At 44.9% G+C, this 26,390-nt stretch overlaps 1 protein-coding gene across 1 annotated transcript in view; it reads right to left on the bottom strand.

The window, feature by feature from the left end:
* Positions 1 to 2,152: 2,152 nt before the first annotated feature.
* The window catches only part of LOC149336384 (orexin receptor type 2-like), a 61,656-nt gene continuing 37,418 nt past the window's right edge, over positions 2,153 to 26,390 (bottom strand). The window contains exons 2-6 of the mRNA XM_089552853.1: positions 10,895 to 11,372; positions 9,364 to 9,556; positions 5,261 to 5,555; positions 3,723 to 3,835; positions 2,153 to 2,378 (exon numbers count right to left, since the gene is read on the bottom strand). Of these exons, the coding sequence (XP_089408979.1) occupies positions 2,275 to 2,378; positions 3,723 to 3,835; positions 5,261 to 5,555; positions 9,364 to 9,556; positions 10,895 to 11,293 (1,104 nt within the window). The 5' untranslated portion in view covers positions 11,294 to 11,372 and the 3' untranslated portion in view covers positions 2,153 to 2,274. The remainder of the gene's footprint in view (positions 2,379 to 3,722; positions 3,836 to 5,260; positions 5,556 to 9,363; positions 9,557 to 10,894; positions 11,373 to 26,390) is intronic.

The following is a 26,390-nucleotide window of genomic DNA, read 5'->3' on the forward strand; positions in this document are numbered from 1 at the left end:
CGACATGAGCAAGACTGCGCTGAACCACGATATGCACAAAACATTCACAAATTGCCCTTCATGTGGTTCGGGTGCATTTGTCGCTCGCACGTTTTAAACGCTGCGATGACTGAAAAATAGCGCTATATGCTTTGAAATGCATGAGCCAAAATATCTGTGACTTTACATGAAAACGGTAAATTTAATTTAATAAACTGCAGTGTACAATGTAAATAACTTATGTTTTAAGCTCGAAATACATTGTCACAGCTTATTCACAATACCGTTCCAAGCTGTCGGATGCGAGCTTTTCGGTTAAGAAAAAGAAAGAAAAAATTGGTACAGGAAATATCGTGGCTGTTCCAAGCCACGGCAAGTGTTCAGTGAAATATACAAGCATAACACACTGCCTGCGCAAAGCTTCTTCGAAACCTGTGTCTTATTCTGCTCTACGCATATAACACATTAAATTCAGTCTCTTTTTCTTTGCCCTGAGCGAATACGTACTTTGTGCAGTAGTGTGGTTTCTTTAATCGTCTCGTCAATCGTCGATGATGTCAGTGTTAAAAGCAGCTCGACCTGAAAACTTTTCACTGTATCCAGCACTAATTTAACATTCACACGAGATACCATGTGCGCTTTCAGTGTACTGTCCTGTATGTACGTAAACAGAGTCACATTACTTGCAACCAAGAATGTATGAACCTCCGCAATACAACCAGCTTTCGCCATACAGTTATCATGAGGCGTTCTGCAAGGCGATTAAGATATTTCGTTCCTGGGAAGATGTTCCACGGGCTTTCATCACTTAATATTACACAACATCTCACGAATCCAGCCTCAGTCGTTACGCAACAACGATGTATAAAGTACGCATTGGAATAGTTATTTTTTTATACAAGAAATACCGCACCGGGAAGACAATTTTACTACAAACAGGTACACAATATTCACAAGTACGGAAACACAGCTTTGTCAGGGCGAAACGGGGAAAAAGGCATAAAGAAGTCCGCAAACATTGAAAGACCGGACAGTTGACAGGTGACATGGTCAGAATACCCGAGCCGGAATAGTCGGCCCCAGCGCACTAAGATAGCAAGTAATTCTTGTAACATGACTGCTCCATGGCCCGCGGACATATTCGTAGACTTCTACAATGCATGCCCTGCTTGTCTTAGCGTAAATGTCAGCGTATGTAATGAGGGCACACGATAGTTGAAAGTATGAAAGTGTTTTTAGAGAAGCAGCACTGCAACGAAGGCCCACGCACTGACGCATTGCACATAGCGGGGCGAAAATACTGACTTTTCATATATAACTTTGGTGCGTTACGTCTTGATGCACTGAAAGCCGATACATGTTTGATTTTATTCGGAAGGCGCCCAATCAGTAACAAAAGCAAAAAACAAAATATTTCAAACGGAGGACGTTTTAAGAATGACATGCCCCTTTCTATTGGATCGTCTTGAAGTGTTCAAGAGAGTAGAACTCAGAGAGAATTAAACACCCTTTTATAACAATATGGTCGTGAAGGACCACTTGTTTGCCATCAAGGAATCCCCTGGCCAACCATACACCATTTCTTAAACAGGAGAGTCTACATTGCTGTCATTTATTCGCGAAGCAACATCTCGATACGCGTTCTGACACGCCACCTATAGGTTTAGTTCTCTCTTTTTTTTTCATTTCTTATGGGAAATGGGGAAGGCAGGACTACGAACGTACGAAATGGATAGTCGTTAGTGTCAGTCGTCTGGTTTAGGAATCTTACAATGTGACTGGTAATCTGCGGGTAAAATTAGCGTTGTTCAACTGCCACTCTTGAACAACACCTTCCTTAAGACGTCTGTCTCTATCCGGGGTTTGCTGCACTGTAACCGATGAACTGGTGCCTTGATATCTCGCATGCCAGCCATCATCTAGGCGCGATCACCCGACAGTCCACAGACTCTGCAGTGAAGAAAAATAGTTCGCACTCTCGGGGAATGAATCACAACGATCGGGTAACGGGCGTAACAGCAAGTTTCTCTGCAGTCCGAGGAAACACTCACACAACTCGCACACAGTATTCATTGACGGCTACGCGATCTGAAACGTTCGACGGTCTATAAAGGAACAACATGATATGACGTCCAACTCCTTCCACGCTTCCCCTACACAGGTGTCCTCGCGCTACAGTTCGCAGACGGTACAGGCCGAGGTGCTCTTCCACGATGTGCGCCTTGTGGAACGTAGCCGTGTACTTTCGTTGACTTTGGCTGGCCTCGAGTTGACACGAAGCCGGCCTGCGGTTTGCTATAGCTCCGACGCGTCGGAAGCCTTGCGTCGGTCGAATCCGCAGAGCAGCACACGCTTCAGGAGCCAGCGGAAGGATTTGTTGTACTCCTTGCGGAACTTGCCTTCAGGGAGGGAGCGGTGGAGACAGAAACAGCAATGCGTCGTTATCATAATCAGCGCAACTCAGTGTCTGGAGCACAAAGGAGTCTCCAATGAATGGAACACAAGAAACACTGTGTCTTAACATAAGGAGATATCATTTACCACGCAAAAAGCTAAGCATAGCAGATGCTATAACCGGGTGCCAAGTACAGACAAAGTCATTTCTAAACCTACCTATACGCAGTAAAATTTGTCCTGCTCATTACACTGACACCTGCTTTGTAGTGACGCAAGTTCCACACATTTCGACATTTTAGTGGAGTGTGCGTGCAACCCGCAACTTTTAAAGATGACACATGCATCTTGCGAACAGTGGAAGGCTCAACTATCTAGCGTATCCTTGGAGGATCCCCTAAAGCACATCTACCAGGTTTCTGAAGCAGCTCGTGCCAATGAAGTTCTGGAATGAAGACCCACCCATCTGATTGTCAACCAACACTCAACACCACTTTCTCAATAAAGTTTACTTTCTCTCTCTCTCCCTTCAGCCTTCCTTTGTGCCAGCTATAGGCGGCTAATGCATTGACTGCTCCTCTAGCCTATTGTTCTCGTTCTTTGTTGATCCGTCTCTTAAGCCTTCAGATCAACCTTAATTCGTTCTTGGCATCATATCCACCACCAGTTTCATATCTTATCGTGCAACTTCGCTCACGTGTCGTTTGAAATTAAGCTTCAAATCAACGTATGGTTTCAAGCACCTTAACATCGTCCCACAATTTTTCGTTCTGGGAAGGGCTGCTGGACCCTTAATTTATAATTTTAACACTTTTGGTACCGTTAAAATTTTGCGCCTGTAGGTGTGCTTTTGCACAATAGAGTGGTCAAAACACGAAGGCAGACTAGATAGAAAAAAATTAAGCGTTATAGCTGTGTGCTAGAAATAATAAGATCCAGTGGGCACTTTGTAAATCAATTGCTTTACAAACACTAAGAAACTATACACATATATACATAGCTACCGGATACAAATCAGGTGCCTACTTTTGAGGTATTATGAGGGCTGTTTTATGTTGATTGATGATCACCGTTTATTCAAGACTGCATCAGAAGCGAACATTGTGCAACCAGCAGCGTTCAGTATCTTTATGCTCACATTACTAATTGTCGTTGTATGTTTGTTTACTAAGTCTCACTAAATATTTCTTTCTTCAGAGTGCAGTTGTCTCTCTCACGGCCACCGATCAATCAAAACCTAATAAACGATAATCATCTGCCACTGGATTATCATCGCGACAAGAGAGGATAATCCACCTGTGAAAAGAAGCGACGAATGTCCTTTCTGCCGGACGGGCTACAGCACTTACCGCTCATGAAGTTGTAGACAATGGGGTTTATGGCAGAGTTGAAGTAACAGAGCCAGTGCGACAGCAGCGAAGCAACGGTCATTAGAGGCGTCTGAGGAAGCTCGGTCGTGTACCTGCAGCCGGGACACAAGGCTGCGTAAGATTATCAGTGACTTGGACGTGATAGCATGAACAATTTTCGCTGCACATTGAGACTAAAACGAAATCCAAGCAGATATATTCTCAGAAAAAGTTTCACTTGATATTACTGCACGAACGTCGATTCAACTTATCTATTTCTGAAGATAACTTTGGGACAACCAGGGAATAAATGTATATGCTCTCAGTTGTGCATGAGGTGCCTGAAATACCGCTTCCCAAATGATATGAATGTAAAAGCAGCCGGAAGACAGACGACAGCGGAAGCGTGCAGAAATAAAAATGGTCTTTGACTATGTGTGTGCTCGTGCTATTCCCTTTATTCTCCGAGTATTTACACATTTTTTCGGCACATCACTTTTCCAGCTTGTAATTCAACATTTCATGCAAATGAGAGAATTCTCTCATCTTATCACCGCTTGTTCCTTAGCACCATCATAATTTTCTGCCACCGACCTCTTTTGCATACATGCATGCTTCCACACTAATGTAGTCTTATTAGCTCAGAACTCCATTACAGGTAGAATTAGCCAGCAAACCATATGTAGAATCATCTGATTTAATTCTAGCTATAATGATCCCAAAAGTGCCAACGCAGGCACAAAGTTGACCCGAATTTTAAGCTGCAGCACCTCGCTGCGATAAAAAAGCCTCGTCTCCGTGATATATAGGCACTGTCTCGAATCGTAGCAGAGCTCCATAATGCCACATAGCGTAATGAAAATTTCCCTTCCTCCTATGTTAGGTAGTGGTAGTGTAAGTTAGGTAGTGTAATTTTCGGTGCTGCCGGTAATGCAACAACTTACTAGGTAAGTACACTGATTCCAGATTGATACGCCTTTCTTAACAGTGAAGCCCTTTGTAAAAGTTAAGGCTCCTTCTTAATACCAACTACAGAACACGCAGCTGAACAAAGAGAAAATTGTTTTATTGTTGGTGCAATATTCAGCACTGAGACCGTCGGTAACTTGTTGATTAAAGGCAAATGACCAGTTCTGTCGCATCCAGTTCTGCCGACGCCAAGCAGTCATGTCGAAAGGTCCATGGTAAAAAAAAAATCGGGCTGATTCAACCAAAATTGGCAGGCTAGTTAATTGTCCTTTCATCGGTTCCGTTTAGACGTTACATTAGCTTCCCAAGGCTCTTCAAAACAAAGATTTAATGACGGAAGAAGAGCTGTACGACCGTCGTCAGTGGCGCGACTGATCATATCCACTGACCATTCTCATAAGCTCAAGAAAACGGCCGCATAGTATTGTTAGGGTTTGGCTTGAATCTCCCTAACTGTCGTTACATCATAATTATGGTCTTTTCTCCGTGGGCAACCCGATGAATAAATGGCAATTATTTATACAATGAAAGCATGAGGCGCCCTTGGGGGGTCCGTGAATAGCGCGCACCTGAGCAGGTTGAGCGTGTGCACAGGCAGGTAGCAGAGGGCGAACAGGCTGACCACTGCTATGAGCATCTTGGCCGCCTTGCGACGCGCCAGCGTCTGCGGCGGCGGCTGTGTGCCTGTCAGCGACCCGGCCTCGTGCAGCGCGGGCATTCGCCACAGCACACGCGCCATCTGGTAGTAGGCGGCCGACATGAGCGCGCACGGCACCACGTAGAGCAGCACCACCAGGCAGAGCTGGTACACAGATGTGTAGCCCTGAGGCCACGTGTACGCGCAGTCGGTCAGGTACAGGGCGCCTGCGAGAGTGTACACAGCCAACCATGCATCGACAAACACGTTTCGATGGAAAGCGTAGCATGCAGGCAGCAAGGACTGGAACCAGAGTGGCACTGTGATTAATGATAGAGGTCAAAATCTGCCCAGTCCATAATCGAATGGTAGAGGTAAGAGTTGAATGCTTTGGAGAAATTACAGATCATTAATCAACGCGACCTGCCGTACTTGCTTGAGCCATTTTTGGCGCTTTGACATTGATTAATAGCCGGGTGACGTCACTCTTAGCAAATGATATCCTGATTGAATGCAGTGACAACGTTAGAGGCCAGGAAAGGGAATTCTTCTGGCAAAGCAGCCAGTGGATGACGGACGCGCTGTGTATTACGCACGTGCAACTAAATTCGGATTGTGCTATTCTGCGCGGAGGATGCCTGGCAATTGGGAAATTCTGGCTGTTTAGACAAGAGGTATTTTTCAGTGTTTTGGAGTCAGCTAGTGGTTTCTTTAAAAGCCAGTGTGATGTGCAATCGTGCTGCGCATGACCTAGAATGACTCAACAAATAACGCAGGCATCATGCGCCGCTCCACGCCGACTGAATGCGCCGTTGTTCACAGCACTACACATTCAGGCGCACTGCAGTTCACGATAATTTTTTTTCACGTTTAGCTGAGCTAGATTTGTCTTCCTTTGCGAAATGAGCAGCGACGACGTACGGCGTACACCATGTTATTCTCACCAGCGTTGTACATATATGTCTGAATGTTGGTTTGGTTTTATGGGGTTTAACGTCCCAAAGCGACTAAGGCTATGAGGGTCGCCGCAGTGAAGGGCTCCGGAAATTTCGACCACCTGGGGTTCTTTAGCGCGCACTGACATCGCACAGCACACGGGCCTCTGAAATTTCTCCTCCAAAGAAATTCAACCACCGCGGCCGGAATCGAACCCGCGTCTTTCGGGTCAGCAGCCGAGCACCATAACCACTGAGCCACCGCAGCGGCATATGTCTGAATGTAGATTAACGTTAGCATGAGGGGGTCAGTGAGCAAGAATAATCAGTGGGTGAGAGCGGAATTTAAACCTTTTTATGCTTCCCAGCCTAACGCGGTTATTATTTTGTACACCTATTACTTTGTACAGTGCCGTTCATAGAGGATAGTGGCTACAAGCAATATACGCAAAAATTCAACGCAATCGAGTCAATTCATGGTAATGAAACGACAGGAATGCCGTAATTGGTGAACTTTTATTATGGCTACTCAGGCAGGAAGGTGAATTTCCTTTTTGCGTGTGCGCTGCGATAAAGGAGACTGAAAAAGTAAAGAATATTTCACCTGCACACTGAGATTCATGTTTGGAAATTGGCCTAGGCTGGTCGATAATGAAATTTACTACCTTCAAGCGAATACTGCAACATTTTAAGGAAAAGGCAAAAGCAAAACATTTTAAGCAGAGTCGATGAAAAAAATTACCGACGATTACGTTACTTCCTAATGCGAAATTTGAGCGCAGCAAATAAGCTGTTTCACCTTTTCGATAGATTGAGGCAAAGAAATCGAGCAACACATGTATGCGCTATCACAGAATTTTTTTTTTATTTTTCACACGTATTCCTTTAACAAAGACTCCACTAACAGTTCTTGACAGTCATGAAGGAAGCTTTGTGGTCGGAGAAATAGACTGATATATGTTCGACTTGGTACACCAATGCTTGATTCTCAAAGACGAGATCTATACAAGTGCCTCGCGAGGTTGTCACAGCCGTGGGACGCGTTACGAGCGAGAGGAACGGGATGTTCTGCCGCATAAGTGTTAGGAAATTGCTGTTTGTCTTTATGTCAACATTAAAGTCCCCCACTACTAACATCGGTGTGGATCGATGGACGGTTAATGCGAGTTGCAGGAAGTGCACGACGTCTTTCGTGAGTGCGGTAGGGGCGAAGTAGGCAGCTACTACCAGCAAGCCGTTGGGCAACTTTGCGGCGCACAGTTCGCCAACTTCATGTGACGTGCCAAACATTTCGACTGGTATTGCAGAGAGACCTGTGCGCAAGTAGATAGCGACTCCCGCCGCTCTGTTGCGGTCTCTGCGAGCAGCACAGCAGTATAGGAAATCTATGATTTCGAGAGGCTCTTCGGGATCCATCCAGGTTTCAGCAAAGCAAAGTACAGAGGAATGGCGCAGAATGTGATCGTGGTGTACGTCCTTGACATGTGCGGCAAGGGAGCGTACGTTAAGAATGTGGTTGTGAATGATGAATCAAGTGCTGCCAGCGAATGACGCGTCCATTGGCTGTCTGCGTGTGTTACTGATGTGTGGTTAACATGTTAAGCTTCGCCTGTAAGAGTGGAACGCGACAGCGTCTTGCAACGCTGCCAGGGAGTCCACAGAACGCCATCGCCAATTCGGCTGTACGCCTTGCTGGACGGTAAATTTATTTTTTGAGGAAAGGAAATGTATCTCTCTCGCATATCTGGGTGGACACCTGCACCTCGCCGTAAGGGAAAGGGGGAAGATGGGAGTGAACGAAGACGCCGTATTAGCTAGACGCGCCTTTGTTCATTCCAAACCATTCAGCTGGCATTACGGAGTGGCTAGCGTGCTCGTATCGCACTCCGGAGACCCTGGTTCGATTCCCCAACTCGACCAATTTCGTTCTCGGTTTTATTGATTTATGCGGTCTAACTAGAAAGGTTAATTAGGCTATTTCATATTTATATTATTGTATTTCTATCCATTGTGTTCTGTCATTAACCTGTCAATTGTTGGAACTGTCTAGGATGTTCGACACAACGTATATGAAACGAGCAACGTCTGAGTGGCTTCTAAATGAGTATCTGTTCTCGCTTCGGCGAGCGCGGCTTCGGCTGCTTATCTGTTTCTTGAGCAGCGTCCGCTCCGGCGGACGCAGTTGTTGCTGCGACGCGCGTCTTTTCTTTCGTGTTTCTCTTTCCTCTGATCTTTTAACTCTCCTCTGTCCGCACGATGGCAGCGGTGGTGGCTCGGCTCGAGCCAGTAGCAGGCCCGTGCAATTTCCTTTTCATCCTTCTCTCAGTCACAACAACAACAACTTACTGAGTGGGGAAGTGCGTGGTGATGGAGGGAACGCGGCTTCGTACTTATCTGTTTTTTTTCAGCAGCGTCTCCTTCCGCGGACGCTGTTGTCGCTGCGGCGCGCGTCTTTCTTTTCCCCTGACCTCTTCATTCTCCTCTATATTAATTAGGCTAATTGAATAATTAAGCAATTAACTAAACTCTGTCCAACTTAGTTGCAGCGTCTCCTTCCGCGGACGCTGTTGTCGCTGCGGCGCGCGTCTTTCTTTTCTTTTGTTCTGACCTCTTCATTCTCCTCTATATTAATTAGGCTAATTGATTAATTAAGCAATTAACTAAACTCAGTCCAACTTAGTTGCAGCATCACTATACGATCACTTTGATTGGTTGCATGGTTACTAGCCAAAGTACAATTGGCCCCATTTGAAATTCGCGCACTGTGACGTCACGAGCATTTCGACCAATTGAAAAGCGTGACATTGGGGGCGGAGCTGGTTACGAGGCCGACGCCGACGCCGACGCCGACGCGAAACCCAGGAACGGACGCCAAAGAGCTGCGCTCTAAAAAAGAAAGTTCAGTTCTAGATTAGATGGCATTTATAGTGAAAGGTATACGTTTCAAAAGCAGCGCCTTCTTTAGACTTCAAAGATTTCAACTACCAACGCGAGCAACGCGAAGTGAGGCACCTTGGGGCCCGAGGCTTCTTGAAGTGGTAGCCGCAGTGCAGAAGCAACTCGCGTAGACAGCCATCAAAGAGCATATACGTATACGTACCAGCGACGGGGCCCCGGCGCGTGTCCATCACCACAAGCTCGGGAAGCATGACGAGGCACGACACGATCCAGATAACGCCAATGGCTACGCGAGCCCCGGGTGAGCCTTGGGAGCGGAGCGGACGACAGATGGCGCGCCATCGATCCAGAGAGATGAACGTCAGCGTCAGCACCGACACCGACACGGACACGCACTGCGATCGGCCAAAAGGAGAGAGGTGTTCATGCTCCTACAGGTTGTTCAAATGAAGTTGATGATTATGACGTAACTGAGGGCTATGATCATGACGCATTTTGATGCAGCATTGAGGTATTCGTTACTCGGCAGTGAGCGAAGCTGGAATATAATGATAAATCACCGGTCATACCTCCGCTTGTCAGCGCCCTCCTGCATCACCCTCAGCTGATTGCTTTGTTTCGCATTTTAGTCTTTTGTACCAGTCCATGGTATCTTCCACGCCTTTATGTCCATGCATCATACTTTTTAGTCCTTGTCTTTCTTTCGCGCTACATTTTTTTCTTTCCGTGAATCATGAACCAACAACCCTCAGCTAGTTGAGGCAGTGGTGCGAGCTACCTGTTTTAACCCTCTTGTTTTGTTGTTTCGATAGTCGCTGTATTTTTGCGCTGTTTTCCACGTGGTGATAGCCAAGCAAACTACTGGCGTCTGTCCAGATTTCCCGGGCATTACAGTATGACTTCAATCCCAGTTTTTCACACTGTTTTTACCAACGCAAGCAGGGGCTGGAGCTAGCATGCCCATTAAAGAAAATTGTCCTCTTAGCATGATATTTTAAAAAAACTGAAACACAACATTGTACACAGGCTTCTCATCCTTTATGCTTCGAGAACAGCGTTTAGCAAACAAGGATTTGCTGAAAGCTCGAGTTGGACTGAAAATAAGCACACACTCTCAACTGCGTTCGAAGGAAAAAGGAAAGAAGTCGGCAGCCATGTGCTCATATACTGGCGTTGCGGTGCTTTTTGAGGGACGGAGTGAACGCTGATGAATCCGCCTTGAACTTGGCGAGAATAATGTGTACGGTGGCTAGAACTCCCATTGACGAACGAAGCAAAACGATTAAAAGCTTGAAGTGGGTAAGAAGTAAATTTTTAATTCGCAGGCGCCCAGGTGACTACATAGGTTGAGCCTTACCTTTAGGCCTTCCCATTTCACTCCACTGCACTGCTGGTATTTACAGCCTTCCTCAAAAGTTTTCGTTCCACATAGTTAACTTCTAACACGTGCTGTGCTGCCCTTACGGACTCCCTAAACCCAAAAGGCATCCAAAGGTGATGGAGAGGTTCCTCCATTGACAGAGATTAATATCTTGATGGGATCCATAAGTTCTGCCCCACATGGCTAAAAAGGAAACGATATCGCCAGAAGACATTGACCCAAATACATATATATCTACATTTGGGCCAAGGGCAAGGACCAGGACATGGCTATTCAAGCACCTTGAGTTTTGAATGAAAACGTCACAAAATTTCCAACGGGAGCAAAAATGTCATTCTTTCGCAGAGCGTACCTGCAGGTACAAGACAATCTTGCAGAGCGCCGCACCGAAAAACCACGTCTCCGTAACGTCCCATAGCACGGTGGGTGGCAGGCAGACCAGGATGACCAAGAAGTCCGCCACGGCCAGGTTCACGATGAAGTAGTTGGTGACGGTTCGCATGCTCTGGTTCCTGTACACCGCCACGCAGACGAGGCAGTTGCCCACCAGACCGACCACAAACACGGCCACGTGAAGGCCTATGAGGCCCCACTCGTAGGAGGACGGGAAGATGTACTCCTCCAGAAGGTCCAGGTACTCCGCCTCAGAAACGCACAGTTCGTTGACGCACGGAGATACATTGTGTGGGACGCCAACCGGTCCGCCTCCGGCGTACGTCTCGTTCAGCGGCGGTGGGTCGAGGTCGTCCATTGCGTCCAATTCAATGTGGTTTTCGTACCACAGCCGCTCTCACCGCTCTGGACCTGAACGCATGGCACGCTGGGGGTTACTGCAAGAAAACAAGATTAAATGTTGAGTGGAGCAGCTGGTTACGCAAGTTTTGCAAAGCCAACTTATGTCCTAACGTGTCAGAAACAGGCCGGTTATTTACTGTGATAAATTATTGCCCAGCGATAAATACTAAACTCCGTCTGTTTCAATTTTAATTCGAAGCATGATGGGATCACCTAAAGGTTCAGAAGTAATATATTCCCTAAAACACCTATACTGTTTTAAACGCATTAACTGTATTAAACTAAAAGATTCCCTCTGCGAAAGGAGCGGCTCATCTTCTTCTAAAAATGCTACGTGAAATGAAATGCTGTTCTTTAAATATCGCCAAAGTGGTAAGGCGGTATTGTTCAAAAAGATTGTCGTGAAATCATTATATGAAGACCTTTACAACCCAAACTGTAAACACTGTGGCCAACGAGCGACCTACGATCACATCCTGTGGGACGGCAAAATAGAGCCACCTCCGGGTGATCTAGTTACAGCTCCTTCTCTCGAGCGGTGGGAGACCGTGCTGGCTAGCTCTAACCCCAGAACGCAAGTTTTGGCGATGGAGTGGGTGACAAAGTCGTCGATGGCTGCGTACTCTCGACCACTTAACGCGACCTCTTACCAAGCTCTTTCCGGTGGATAAAATGTTTTACTATCAATCAATGTCCAATTTTGAGAAGACATGCGCGCCCTTCTCGCAGATGAACAGATCCACTGTGTGTAGAAAACTGAAGTGTCCAACTGCTATGCCTAATCCTTACTTTTTGGATCACATCATAAAAACAATATAGATGAAACTGATTGGTGGGAGTTTGAATAACTTGAACTCCAGCCATAATGGCAATCTTTCCTCCCGACGGCAACACGCAGCATGTAATTTAAGGCATAAAACTGAGGCAAAACGCATTCCGAGCAGTTTTTTTTTTAACCATGAGGAGCCCACATAAAACAGAACTCTTGACGAGTTGGAAAAAAAAAGAAACAAAAAAAGACACAAAACATCTGTCCCCCTTTCCCCTTCACCATCTCCTTCGAACAAACGTCACAGCTGGAGTACCTCTGGCGTAGTAAAAAGCCTCAGCACTGGCTTTTTGCCGGCGCACCCAACATCCTGGTGATGTTGAATAAAGTATTGATTGATTGATTGATTGATTGATTGATTGATTGATTGATTGATTGATTGATTGATTGATTGATTGATTGATTGATTGATTGATTGATTGATTGAGAACGCAAAGTGACAAAATGGAAAAGACAAGAAATAGAAGACCGGTGTTAGAACCCATTCATCCTAGGGTGCGCAACATTAGAAGCAAGAGGAAATCTTCACTATATACGAGCGGCCATGCATTAATTATGAGAAAAAAATACGATTTGAAGAACGCAATAGTGCATATATCATGGAGAGTGGGAATGCGGTGCTATTTAGGAAGCTGATATGTGCATCGTTTACCTAATCGCTAAGATCTGTGGGCCTTCTCCCGAAGGAAAACCTCTACCACTCCCGCTCCATCACCAAGAGAAAACATTTCCTTTCTCAGAATGAAAATACGCACTTTTGAGTCACGCTACCCCAGTATGGACATTCTCAAAGGCCTGCAGGCGAGCACGGCAGTGCTAGATTCCCGTTAGCGAGAACGAGGTCATGTGACCTCAGTGTTCTACTGGAACGGTTTGTATGAGACACGTTAATGTAAATATCGGAAGATGGAAACCTAATGGCTTTGGTGATACATAGCATAGCGTATATTTTCCTCATTGGTGCTATATCCTGTGCTATGGTGCCCACATGATTTTCATATGGCGTGCATGACCTCATGCTGGGTCCTTAAGTATTTCGACCTATCCGTATACGATTAAGGCGTGGGGCGCATAGACATCGTATATTCCTTATGCTTCCGATTTGAGCCAAAGTAGAAAACAAAGATTAATTTCACGAGAAGGATGAGGACACAATGTTCTCTGTTAGGAAACATTAGCCCGTTATAAATGGTTGCTACTTCATTTTAATGCAGTTACTTTTCTTTTGATTCACATAAAAACCCCAAGGCGTTCTGCGCAAGCGAATTTATATATTTCTTTCGTGCAGAGTACCACTTCGAAAAAAGTTTAGAAACCAGCTAGATAAGCAACTTGACCTTCAAATGACCTTCAGTATAAGGTAACCTGAAATGAATGAATGAATGAATGAATGAATGAATGAATGAATGAATGAATGAATGAATGAATGAATGAATGAATGAATGAATGAATGAATGACCGCAGTGGCTTAGTAGTTAAGAAGCTCGGCTGTTGACCCGAAGGAAGCAGGTTTGATCCCAACGCGGTAGTCTCATTTCGATGGAGGCGAAATGCTAGAGGCATCTGTACAGTGCGATGTTAATGCACTTTAATGAGCCCCGAGTGGCCGAAATTACCGCCAGCCTACTACTACGGCGTCCCTCATAGCTCGAATCGCATTGCGACGTAAAACACCATAATAGCAACTCTAAAACGAGCGTACGAATTGACGAGCGAACACACGATCGAAAGAATTAAATCCCCGTATACAGCCGGCGAACGGCGTTGTGAAACCCGCTGCCATTGTAACCAACTTTGTTCCCAAGAAAAATCCAGTGTGAAATTTGCAGTGCCGTTCATTGGTATCAGCGTTCCCACAGTGCACGATCAAGAGAATGAGCGTCCTGCTCTTTCAACACCCACCCGTAACGCGTGGACACTTTTATGGCCACATTCTTTTTAACGCTTCCAATGTGCTCTGCTTTATATGCGCTTGAAGGTGTGGGCGTTTTGAGTCTAGCCTGCGCCAAAGCCACCCGGATGCAAGTTAGAAGGATTACCAAAATCTGCTCGCGCCTTATGCTGCAAAATGGAGTGCAATCACGCTTGTAAAGATCGCCTAAAAAGCAGTATAAACCTTGGCTTCTTAATTCCTTTCTTTGTCTAAAAGACTTTCTTTGTGTCTGCGCTAACACGTATGCCTCTGACGACATCATCCACGCAGTATGCCTAGGTGCTGATACTTAAAAAGCATTAAACAACATCGCAGAATCTGTGGCGAAATGTTCGACCCGTGGGTTGGGTATCCGCCAAAGCAGATTAAAAGAAAACAGCTCGGCAGGTGGATGCGCAGCAGGAGAGGAAGTGTTTGCAGTTTTTAAAGTTTCATTTTCGCTAAAAAAGTGAGTCTTGCCCAATATCTGTTTGCTAGGGTCAGGAATAGATGGCTTTTCAGGAAGCAGATATACGCCGACATCCAGGAATTTACCGAAAGCTTGACAGCAGAATTTGCGTCAGGAAGCAGATATACGCCGACATCCAGGAATTTACCGAAAGCTTGACAGCAGAATTTGCGTTCTTCAACGGTGCCTTTACCTCTCGGCCTTGTTTTGTTTGTTGTTTTTAAGCAATGGCATCAGGAGATCTGAAGAAATCTAAGACATTCCAGCGTATATATATTAAATACCGTAGGGCTTACGCGCTCTAAACATTGCTTCGGGCCTTTTCGGTGTGGCCACTGAAGCCAGCATTTTCTAAGCCCTTGCACCATTGTTGCTAAACAAAGCTCAAGTAAACACTTTTCAAAACGAATTTCCTGTTCCTTGCGCTTTTTCCAGAAATACCTCTTATTCTTTCGACTGCAGCAGAAAGCTGAAAGGCCTCAAAGCCTTGCGCAACACGTCTGTTCTAACAGTGCTTCATGAAACGGCTGGATTTTGGTTCGCAAGATTCAAAAGTAAGCGATATTGAAGTGCGGGATCACACTAATAACTAAGTGAATTTGTTTTCTTGCTGGAGTTAACTGTTACTGTAGCGTTTGCTTTCAATGCGCGCTGCCGCAATTTGACTGCATCTGCTGTTCTTGTGTGTTCGTTTTTTTGTCCTAGTTTTTGGTATGTGTGCCAATCAACCATTGAAAAGGCTTTCATTGTTCGGAATTAAACAGCAGAAGTGAGGTACACTTTGCTGGTTTTGTAGACTCCGTTAAAATCTGGTGCTCCCTCTGGAAGCTTTCATTTCATTCACTGCAATATAAACCTATAAGGGGGACTGAGAACTTAAATCAATTTCTGTTATCTATGCCCCATGTTTTCCAGAGGTATATTGCATTTATGCATATTTCAGCAGTGCATCTTGAGATAAGCATGCTGGTGCAGTTTCCGAGTATTCACAAATTAGCTCCATTGCACAATTATCGCCGGGGTGTTGAAAGTTTAAACATAAAGTACACGTTTTTTTTAGATCAGCATGCTTAGAAAGCACTGCTCTATCAAACAGCACTAGTTTTTTAGATGCCAACTATTCATGAAAATACAAGCTAAGCTCCAGTACGCATGCATATTTACATAAAACAGACTCTTGCAAAAATAGACTTAATATACTACAACTGTTGCGCAACAGCAAATCGGCAGCACTATTGCACTTAACAGCGTCCGAAGATTCATGCGCAACAAAGCGTCCGAAGATTCGTGCGCAACAAAGAGAACCTTTCTACAGTCATTCAGGACGAAATGATCAAGGGATGAAGAATAGCCTCCCCGCCTTTCTTTCCGTCTTCTTGTCTTGCCCCTATCCTTTTATTGCCGCTAGCCGCAGCTCAGGTGGTTCAGGTTCCGACGGCAGATGCCGCGGCTAGCAAATCTTTTCCTTTCATTGTTATTTTATTATATTTATAAATAGCCACTAACAACATTAATAGTCATCGCAAAAAGAATGAAACTGAGAAAACCGCCTAATATTTATCCTTCGCTTGCTTCGTTTATCACCTTGTTTGCGTTTGTGAGTTGGTCGGAGAAATGAGGGATTTCAAGAACCCGAAGCTTTATTTCCTTTTCTCGGCGGTTATTCTAAGATGGAGGAGTTCGATCGCCGGAAGCCTGTCGCATGAAAGAGGGACCAGTCTGTAAGATGCGCAAGTCGCTCACTATTTTTATGACCAGGAATAAAAATTCTCCCTTCACAAATTTTGGTCCTCATTGGTCAACCTCATTGGTCATTTTATTGTCCAGTCGGACCTTAATACTAGGAGTGTGCTACATTAAACAAGTATTGCTTTGTCTGGTATTAACCTAGAAACATTCTTATTCTATGCTATATTGCAATGTCTTGAAGGGTTAAATGTACCATGCTTAGTTAACTGAGCTCCTCCTTAGTCTTACATTTTCTTTTTTTTTCCTCAAGGAAAGCGAAATTTCAAAAGCCCGTGTTCTGTGCAATGCCAGTGCAGGTTAAAGAACCCCAGGTGGTCGAAATTTCTGGAGCCCTTCACTACGGGTTCCCTCATAACCTCAGTTGCTTTGGGACGTTAAACCCCAATGAACCAAACCAATATTCTTTTTGCTCGTACGGCAGCAAACTTTTTTCCTCTCTTTCTTTTTGCGGTATCAGTACAACGGCAGGAAGACTTCAGTCCGTGTCTAAGCAACGTACAAACAATCGCGACCTCTAGTGCAAAAAAAAAAAAACTAATTAAACACGAATGACGCATATTTTACCGCTGTTTTGTGCAATGAAAAAAGCAAACATGGTTTACATATCAAGACGTAAAAAACCTATTTGATTTAGAGGCAGCGTAAAGAATAATGCTGCCAGCAACTGCATTGCACGTATTTTCCGCCAAGCGGATAGTGAAGTGGGTTCCATAGGGCTCCTGCATCCGGATGCAATTTTGAGGCACTTGAGACTGAAGTGCCGCTGCACTGTACGCCACTCGACGCCGGCGCGGCAACCGTTGCACTCAGCGGGCATTGTTGGCGTCTCTCCGATAAGGAGCTGTTGCCCAGTGATGAGCAAACAGTCCCTATGAAACCGCTGGCATCGTATGTTCTAGGCTTCACGGCTCTGGACAGCCGGCGAGCGCCCAACCGTCAAAAAAATATCGGCAAAGCTACGCTGCTTAGTTCCTCTCTGCGAGAAGTACAGACGTGCCGAGGATGGGCCTATACGCTATTGCCTATTTGTAGAACGCTTTCATTTGTTAGCTTGGCTCATTCGTGTTTTTATCTTTTTTTATTATCATCGGCTCGTATGTTTCATATCGGAGATGATGTTTCGAAATTCGCCTTCCTCGAGAATCCAGCGCTTTGGCATGGATCAGGCAGTGTCTGACGTCATTGTGAAATGTAGCGGCGTTGTCATGGCGTTGGTGTTTCCTTTAAGTCATTTCTTTTTTCTCGCTTTTATACGCGACTTTCTCCACCTATGACGTCAGCGTAATCTTTCGTGGCCTCACCCAAGGGAAAGAAAATTCCTCAAGATAATAACGGGAACATCCCGCCTTCGCACTCGATAACTTTCCAAACGCATTGCAATATGTTGGAGGCTGTTTCTGCCCCAATAAAAAAAAAGTAAACAAAGCCTCTCGTATACATCTGAGTAGCCCGGCTCTTTCCAGAAAATAATGCCCTGTGATTTAGGAAAGAGGACGAATAAAAGCTTTGAAATCTTTCGCCCGCTTAGAACGAAGATTGATGTAATTCTTTTTTGCAGCAAAGATCCCTATTCCTTTCGGTTATGAAAGAATATTCTTCCGCCCCTGCAATCTTTTCTGGATCCAACCTATCCGAAATACAAGTAATCTTTATTAAAGACGCTTGCACGGTACAGTTCTAATCTTGAACAAAAATTAATGGCCTCTGAGGTTGAGCATCCTTTTGTTTATGCTCGATAGACCTTCCTTTCCTTTGACTGCAGAGTTATTTCCTGAAAATTCTTTTTGTTATAAAAGATGTACCAACCCTACACCTGAATCTTTGTTGGAGATCACGACTTGTTTACTTGGCTCCATAAAAGTTTCCTTGCATAAAATTGTTCAGCAGAAGCGCCGCCAAACGCCAGCATGCCACACAGAATGGTTTATTTATTTTAGTTACCTTTCATTTCATGGCTAACGAGTGGAAAATTTGTTTCGTTGAACTTGTCTGGCCACTGTATATGTAACCTCAAGATTATATTAAATAGGCCTTCTGTAACTCATTTATTGTATGCGGCAGAAGATGTCACATCTAAATTTTAAAGGCTCGAACGCTTTCAATGCAAGCCCGACAACAAATAATGTTGAGAAAAACAAAACTGACAAACGTCCGGGTGCAGTTTCACCTCCATTCAGGAGGACATTTAGAACTAAGAATGTGTTCATTCTTAATGCTGATAAACGACACCTGTGCTAAGGTCTGACAAAGATATATTTAGAGTGGTAGAAACCGCGACTCTCCTTCACGTGGAAAATAGAGACCGTTTATCTCGGCATTTAATAAAGAATGCCAGTTGCAGGTGCCTCTATCCTATCCATGTACCATCTTTAAAAATTGTCCACGTCTCTGCGTGCGCGCGCGATCAACGAGGTGTCAAGCAAAACCGTTTGAGTGATTATGCGGCCTGATTCGTCTCTTTTCTTCTGTTTTTGTATTTTATCCGTTCCGCGGAAGTATTTAGAAGTAAAAAATTGCCAGGCCGAACACCAGCAAAACGCGACGCTGAGGAGGAAGGAGTACGGAAGGAAATTGTCCGAAATGAAAAACTAAAGATTCGAAGATGTGGCATGACCGCGCTGATGTCACAACAGCTGTCACAACAGCTGACACAACGGTGTGTCACAACAGCTTTTGTTTTCTGGCGACCCCGATTGTGACCTTGCACGCAGTGGGCCTCGGGAACTCTTTCTTTTTCTGGCAAAACAGCGAAAAAGTTGCTAACTACTACCCAAAAAAAACAAACCGGAGTGATGACAGAGAGCGTTTCACTTTATAAAGAGATACAAGTTTAGCTCACTCGCTTTTCCGCATCGTAGGTAGGGGGACAAGATGGCTACCGTAAGAGCGCAGACCATTACTATTACTTTCATATCTTACTAAAAGTATCTTGCGTGTTTGTTTTTTTCACTAGCGTATTGGTTTCATTGGTGGTTTTGTTTTATGGTCTTATTTTCTGCGCCATAAATCAGTGCTGGCATGCAGTTTGTTTTCGTACATCTTTCGTGCATTTATTAATAAAATTGTTTTGCGGATAATAAGCGCTTGGTTCTATCCTTGCTTCGCTTTTTGTGCCGCCTTCGTTGCGCTCGAACATTATAGCAGTTTCAGTCGCATCTTGAAAGGCGAGGCATTCATAGATAGACCTGGCTATTTTGAATTCAGGCCCTAGCTAGTCGACGCCCGGCGAAGCCATCCCCATCCTAATTCTATTCTTTATATTACTTTCGCAGTTTGGGATTCTCTCAAGGGAGGCTACGTTCCCGTTGTCGTCGAAGGGGACAAGGACGAAGCAGAACCAAACGGAAAGTAATCATCATATCACGCTGAAAAACTTAAAGCTTTCAAAACGCTGCGATGTTTGTGCGAGGCTCGCTGCAGCTCACTATTTCCTGCGTACAATGTAGCGGCTTGCTTGCACACAAAGAATAACACGGCACAGAGCAAAGCTCCCAGGTTGCGATAGTTGCGGCGAATCTCGTGAATTGTAGTTCTTTCTTCCGCACCTTGCTTGAGTAAATTGTCCTTTGGTTGCGTGTAACGAAACTCGGTGCGACTATTGTACATTGAATTAGAACTGCAGCCGAATGACATCAATACTGAAACAAGGCCGGTCGCAATGCTTGTCGTTGCAGACAAGCTTGTTTTCTTTATTTACGGTGTTTAACCTGTAACAAGACTGTAGCGTTTAACAAGACAGTAGAACGAAATAACATCACATCTAGGATACGTCCCGTGACATGGCGCAGCAGATGGTGACATAACGTGCTCTCCGCGTGCGTCGTGCTCTTTCGTTTTACCATTTTTTTCCCTCTGTAGCATTATTCAAGCGAAATGACTGATGACCACCTCTTCCAGTTTTCGTACTTGTAAAAAAAAAATCGAGCCTAGTTTATCGCCCCTTCAAGAACTGAGATTTTTCTAGGACGTTGAAATTTTTAGCATCTTTGCATTCGCACTAAGAACACGCTGTGCAGGATCAATACCTGGCCGTATCAATATGCGGGAGCTCGGCTTTTCACTTCAGCACGCTTGTTTGGTACTTTATTTCTTTTACTGTACCTGTATTGTTTTGACAAAGGCCGTCGCTCCAGTTTCTGTCAACTAACGGTCAATGAGCGCTTCTAAGTTTAGTACATGATTCTAACACAAGAAATCGAATAACAAAAGAACGCAGGTCGTCCCATTGCAATCTTTTATATTTCCAGAAAAAAATCAAAACGGCTGGCGGCACATGTTGGAGGAGGGCGAATCCGAAGAGGGTCGTTTCTTTTTGTTCCTTGTGACATTTGCAGCTTGGAACACCACCTGTGTTGTCGATATTGATTCGCGACTCGTTTCTATAGCGCGTCGCCTCAAAACATCCAGCCACAATACCAAACCGGTCCTTTGATGGGACGGCAATCACCGGTGCTTTTCGCGACTCGGGGAAAGCACTGAAGGCTCCCGACGTGCCCGTTCCGATGTTCGTTTCCGTCCACTCAGCGGGCAAAGGGAAGTGCGCGAGGGGTTAAAACACAGAGCAGGTTGGTTGAGGACGGGCCTGGGATCGATGAGGGTCCACATAGATGCGAGTAGCCGCTCTGCGGACTGCGCGATAACGAGCGTTCTAATAAAAAAGCAACGCAAAAGGCAAAGAACAAATTTGCAAACGAGCGCAGACCAAGCCCTGGCACCGTGTTACTCACGTACGACGGCGGACAATGCCTGTGATTACCCCTGGGTCTCGAAGGCCTCGCGTGGGCAAACCGAACGTGCGTTTCCCATCGCCGTGAAAAAAGGGCGCGGAATCGAAGCCCGGTGTTGGGTCGTAAACCGATCGCTACGACGTGCCGTGCCCAGCTTACCTATCTGCTTGAGCGCCTCCAATTTGGTACCGCTTGTTGCAAAGCAAGCTTTTCTAGCAGCCTTGGTAAACCCAATCATTTTGGATAAACGTGGGCTCGCCGCCTAGCGCTGTGTTGAGGTGCGTACGGGCAGACCTCTGTTTTAGCTCCTCTTTCATTGCAAAAATCGGCATCTCGGAGGAATTGATTCTATCCTGAAGACCTCTTTCATTGCAAAAATAGCCAGCTCGAAGAAGCTACTTGTAGTTGGTGTAATATCGAGCTCGCTTGAGACCGGCTCCCATGGCTCGATTCGAGTAAAATTTGTTAAAACAGCTTGGTTAAGTACAAATACCGAAGGTTTATTACAGTTAGAAACCGGACGCAGGCTCGGTTAATGTAGTACTGATCATTTGTTGTACGATCAATAAACTATACCAGCAGCGTACTTTCTATAGGTTCCTTGCTCTGAAAAATAGATATAAATGCCAGCGCAGGATGAATAACAGCCTAGCCGAGAAGAGAACCAGAAGTGAGCCGTTTCTGTTTCTTTGTGTTCCTTTCTCCTTTCTGCTATAGACTGTAGGATATTTTTTATTCGATTTGTGCTCTTGAACGTCAAAGTCATGTCCTTCTCGGCATAGTGCAAGCATGTCCGCCCGCCTCTACAATAAACCACTCTTTTGGTCAAGATTATTAACACAAGTCATCGCACTAAGGACCTCAAAAGACAGGTGCTATGCGGCGGTGAAAGGCAAGAAACCAGGAATACGAAGACATCAGCGGCAAATGGTAGAAAACAGGGCTTACATCAATCTTCGGCCATGCAGCTGTCCACCGCCTGTCGTGTTTGGCTACGCATGGACGTGGTGGCGGTGATGACGAAAACATTTATTAGGAAGCTAAAGAACGTATGTAGTGATCTGCTAGTAAAGAAATACGAAAAGCTAATTTGTTTTTAAGGAGAACGGCGGAGGTGCCGGTGTGTGGAATGGTTCAGTTTTTATGGCGAAATGTCAGCTTTCGCAAGCAGCGCGTTGGTAGTGTTGATCCCAGCTGCGGCGGCCGAATCTCGATGGAGGCGAAATTCTAGAGGTCCGTGTGCTGTGAGATGTCAGTGCACGTTAGAGAAACCCAGGTGGTCGAAATTTCCGGAGCCCTTCACTACAGCGTCCCTCATAGCCTGAGTCGATTTGGGAGGTTAAACCCCATAAACTATAAACTAAAAGGGCCCTTTCCTTCGTAGCATTCGTCTGCAGAGAAAACCATCTAGCAGTCCGGCACAAATCTTGTTCTCACTAGGAAAAGATGCGCGCTCTGCTTCACTGCGTTTCCGTGCAATCTAAGCCAGACCGGTTAATGATGGTTGATGTTTACTTATATATCTCCTTCTTCATTGGATCTTAGTTAGACCGGCTGATAACTGAGGTCCTTGCGAATTACCACTTGGTGTGCCAGCTGCGGCCTACTTATCCCTGCAAACTTACTTATGTCCGGCCACCTGACTTTTTGCGGCCGCGTGCTACGCTTGCGCTTTGTTGGAACCTACTCTGTTACCCTTGAGATAGGTTAACTTTCCCCCGCGTTACAATAATAGGAGCATGCCTATTCCCTCCCCATGGTTCAACGAGTATACAATGAACTTCAGATCTTTCCCTGGCCAACTCTGCTTTCGTCCGTCTCAGTTTCACTTCTGTCATGTTTTTTTTTTTGTGCTAGATTATGTCAGTAAGTCCTGGTCATATCTAGGTTGCGTCTTAGAGACTGGGCTCTGCAACATTACCTATTTCACCTGAGCGCTTGAAAAATTTTTTGGTGGCATTGGCCAATGACCCCGAAATGAATTTTAACTAAATTTATTCTTGATGATGTTTCTAAATTGGGCTAATCAACCAAATTTTCGGCTCTGACTTCTTGGGATTGTATAGAACTACTGAGGCACGAAAAAGAAGTCTGCAATATAACCGCTGATACGTCGTTTGATGTCATTCTAGCTCTTGAAGCAGCGTTACCAAATCGATGTAGTTAATTGGTACTACTCACGAGCAATTACTTCGCACTTTTATGTGCTTCACGTGACCTCAACAATCCTAACTTCTGACAGCCATCGTTCGACTAATGAATGCCATTTTGATGCGATTTTGGTGTCGGTTTCAATTGTAAATTACTAAGTGGTCGTAGGCGGACACCGCGTGGGAAACATGAATTCATATGTCCAAAGGATCACTTGAAATCCAAAATCATGCAGCTGAAACTAGGTCTCAATGATAATTTATTATTGAGCTGAGAAGCTTGATGGATCTTTTGAAAATATAGATGGGCCTGCTGTAATGAGCGCGGTGATACATGCAACAATGGTGGGGTGAGAGGAATATCTGATGCGGTGGTTTAAATGGTGGCGGGTAGGCAAAAATTCATATGTTCGGCAATGCAAATCGGTATGTAAGTCGTTTTGATGCTGTTAGACGCATAATAGAGCTCGCAATTTTTCTTAAAGCATACGTTCACTGACAAACAAGGCAGACTGAAAATACCGTGAAGGCACACCACGCCTTGGAATAAACCGCCGTGCTTCAAGCACAAGGCGAAGACAAAGGGTAGTGCGTCTGCAAAACTGCACATAAGCAGACGGAGGGGTTGGAGTACTTCTGCCCGAACGACCGAGCATCTTTCTCAGAGCAGTAGTACCGTCGAGGGGTTAGCAGGCGCGCACGTATGTACTTCTTAGTGTTGTTCGCACTGGCGAAACGACCGGCATGCAACAGCATGCGATCTGCTATTCAATGTCCTTGCATAAGCGTCCCTTGGTTAGACCTGCACTCGGGACTAAGGATAGCAGCCTGGGGGACTTTGTCAAGGCACGTTTAGTGAAGGCAGTAATCTGATCTCCAGACTTGCTGTTCTACGTACTCCTGTGACATTACCTTTGTTCGGATAGCCTTTTACGAAGTCAATGTGAAAAAAACAACAAAAGCAGCATCTGGCTGAAACTTGCCCTCTAACATTTCTAGTCTTTTGACGGCGCTCCGTCGGCTTTGCTGTAGCCATGCAACTCGGAGTAATGGAGCTAGCTGAGCAAGCTGTCCGTCACTTAAGATAACATGAAAAACAAAAGTTTTTTAGAGCATGGATCGAAGTTAAACATTTGTTGGGCCGAGTTCAACTTCTTTTTCTTCTTTTCTCTGTAAGTTTATCCTTATAATAGACTGAGGTGGATCCCTGGAAAGCACTCCTAGTGGAAAGATGGGAGATTTACAGCTTTCCCGGGTAATGGAGCTCTAGCCTAGTTCTCGGGAGAAAGCTTCACGTGTTTTACTGCTCCGAGTGTTTCCGATGGTGTTGTCAGTTCCCTTGAGAGGCAACCACGTACAAGAGCATAAAACTGCTCTAAAGTAGTTAAGTCGCTCTCCGCGCGTCCATTTGTGCCAGCAAAAATAAAATTCACATAAAGCAAAAAGAGAACCACGCCATGTAACTCAGTGACCCCCTAGAGGTCATTTTCCTGTCTATTCAGCATTTGACCAAGAGTCTACTGCTCTGAAACTTCACAGCACACTCTTCAGGGAGCCCTTCGTGTTTGCTTCTTGACATCGTGAGTAGCCGCTTTGAAGGGTGCTGCGGTGACATTCTAGTTATGACTAATGGCCAACAAGCAGCTCTGCTCGCATTACCATTTTTAGCACAGCCATGCCAGACGAGGACAGAGCACGACGACACACAACGACACACGAGCACTGAGCGTGAACTTCACTTTTGGAAATCCCGTAATCACCGCTTCAATGCTGGAGCTTTCTTGGACGCATGGATTCTACCATGTTTCTCTGTGCATTCTCACGTTTACTAATTAGTTTCTTGCCATACTTATACCCGTGTATAGATTGCTTTTTTGTATTAGCGCTGAAATCTTCCACAACTTTTTCAACATTTTTCTCTTTTTTTTTAGGAGTTTGCTTGTGTCCTTCTCGTTACCACGTGTTTAGGTCTTCTTTGCGCATTGTGGGTGCTTTTCACTTGTATTTATGCAGTTTTTCGGTGTTTTTCAAATCCAAGGCTGGAGTTCTGCGCTTTTGTGTCGTGTATAATACCCGTGTTGCTCCGCGCTAATGAAAATCAATAGAAAAAGAACTTCAGATATTGCCTGATGTATTAAATTTCTTAGTTTTAGCCATCGATTACTATATTATACAGCCTCGTGTTTTAACCATCCATATTTTGAACTCTGTTGGCTACTCTGCTGCTCACTTTGTCTGGAAATTTAGCTCTCGTTTGTGCTTAGCGATTTTACGAAGTCTAAACGACATAGCGAAAGTTCGGAGGATCTTATATGATTGCTATTTCTCACACTCTTCTTTTTTTTTTTTGTTACATAAAGCGTGGCCTTCAATTAGTTGCATGTTGGGAACTCTATTCGACAGTTTTATTGTTCTGTTTGGTAGCAGTCTGGGATAAGATCACCACATTGCTAATACAAATTAGCCGTATAGATCGCTACTATTAGTGGTAAAAACGAATAGATCCTTTTGGGCTTATTAAGTGGATGAGAGCACCTATTCATGTTTCATTTATGTGGACATCTGTACCATCTCTCAGCTCAAAACCTTTGTAAACTACACGTCAGAGTGAAATACCCTAACCTATAGTTATCGAATACATAATGAGAACCTATAGGAATAACGCTTTTATGGTGAGGCGACAAAGCAACGGTAAAAAACAAGCCACTGAAATCTGTGCAAAGGCTTCTAGATTGAACGGCTGCCATCAGGTGCTGCTTTGAATTTGGCTCTCAATATTAGCGCGAAAATTTTTGAATTTTCTGTACATCGCAATAATTTTCTGTGACCGTCGGAAATAGTTGGTGTGCGTGCAACAAGCATTTAAAGGCTAGATTCATTGCAGGGAATTGGCTTATAATCGCAGTGTTTGCACAGAATCTTTCAGGACTTTCTAGTTTTCTCAAAATTTCAAGTTTCAAATATCCCCATTCAGCAATGACGCTACTTGTAAAGTGTCCAGGAAAATTGGACATGGAATCCGCAACAAACGAATCAACGAAGATAAGGCCGGCGGTTATTACCTCGCTCATTCTGCTGATCGCCGCCCGCTCCAGCCGATCCTTTGTTGTCACTCATAGGGACAGCTCTGTTCTTAATCATATGAGCGCACTGAGACCTTGAAACCGATTTTCCAGTACAACTGAGTGGACTTCACATCTGCGGTTCGGAAAGGTAG

The sequence above is a fragment of the Amblyomma mixtum genome, chromosome 7 (assembly GCF_055824585.1).
Source record: "Amblyomma mixtum isolate Tamu chromosome 7, ASM5582458v1, whole genome shotgun sequence".
Lineage (NCBI taxonomy): Eukaryota > Metazoa > Arthropoda > Arachnida > Ixodida > Ixodidae > Amblyomma > Amblyomma mixtum.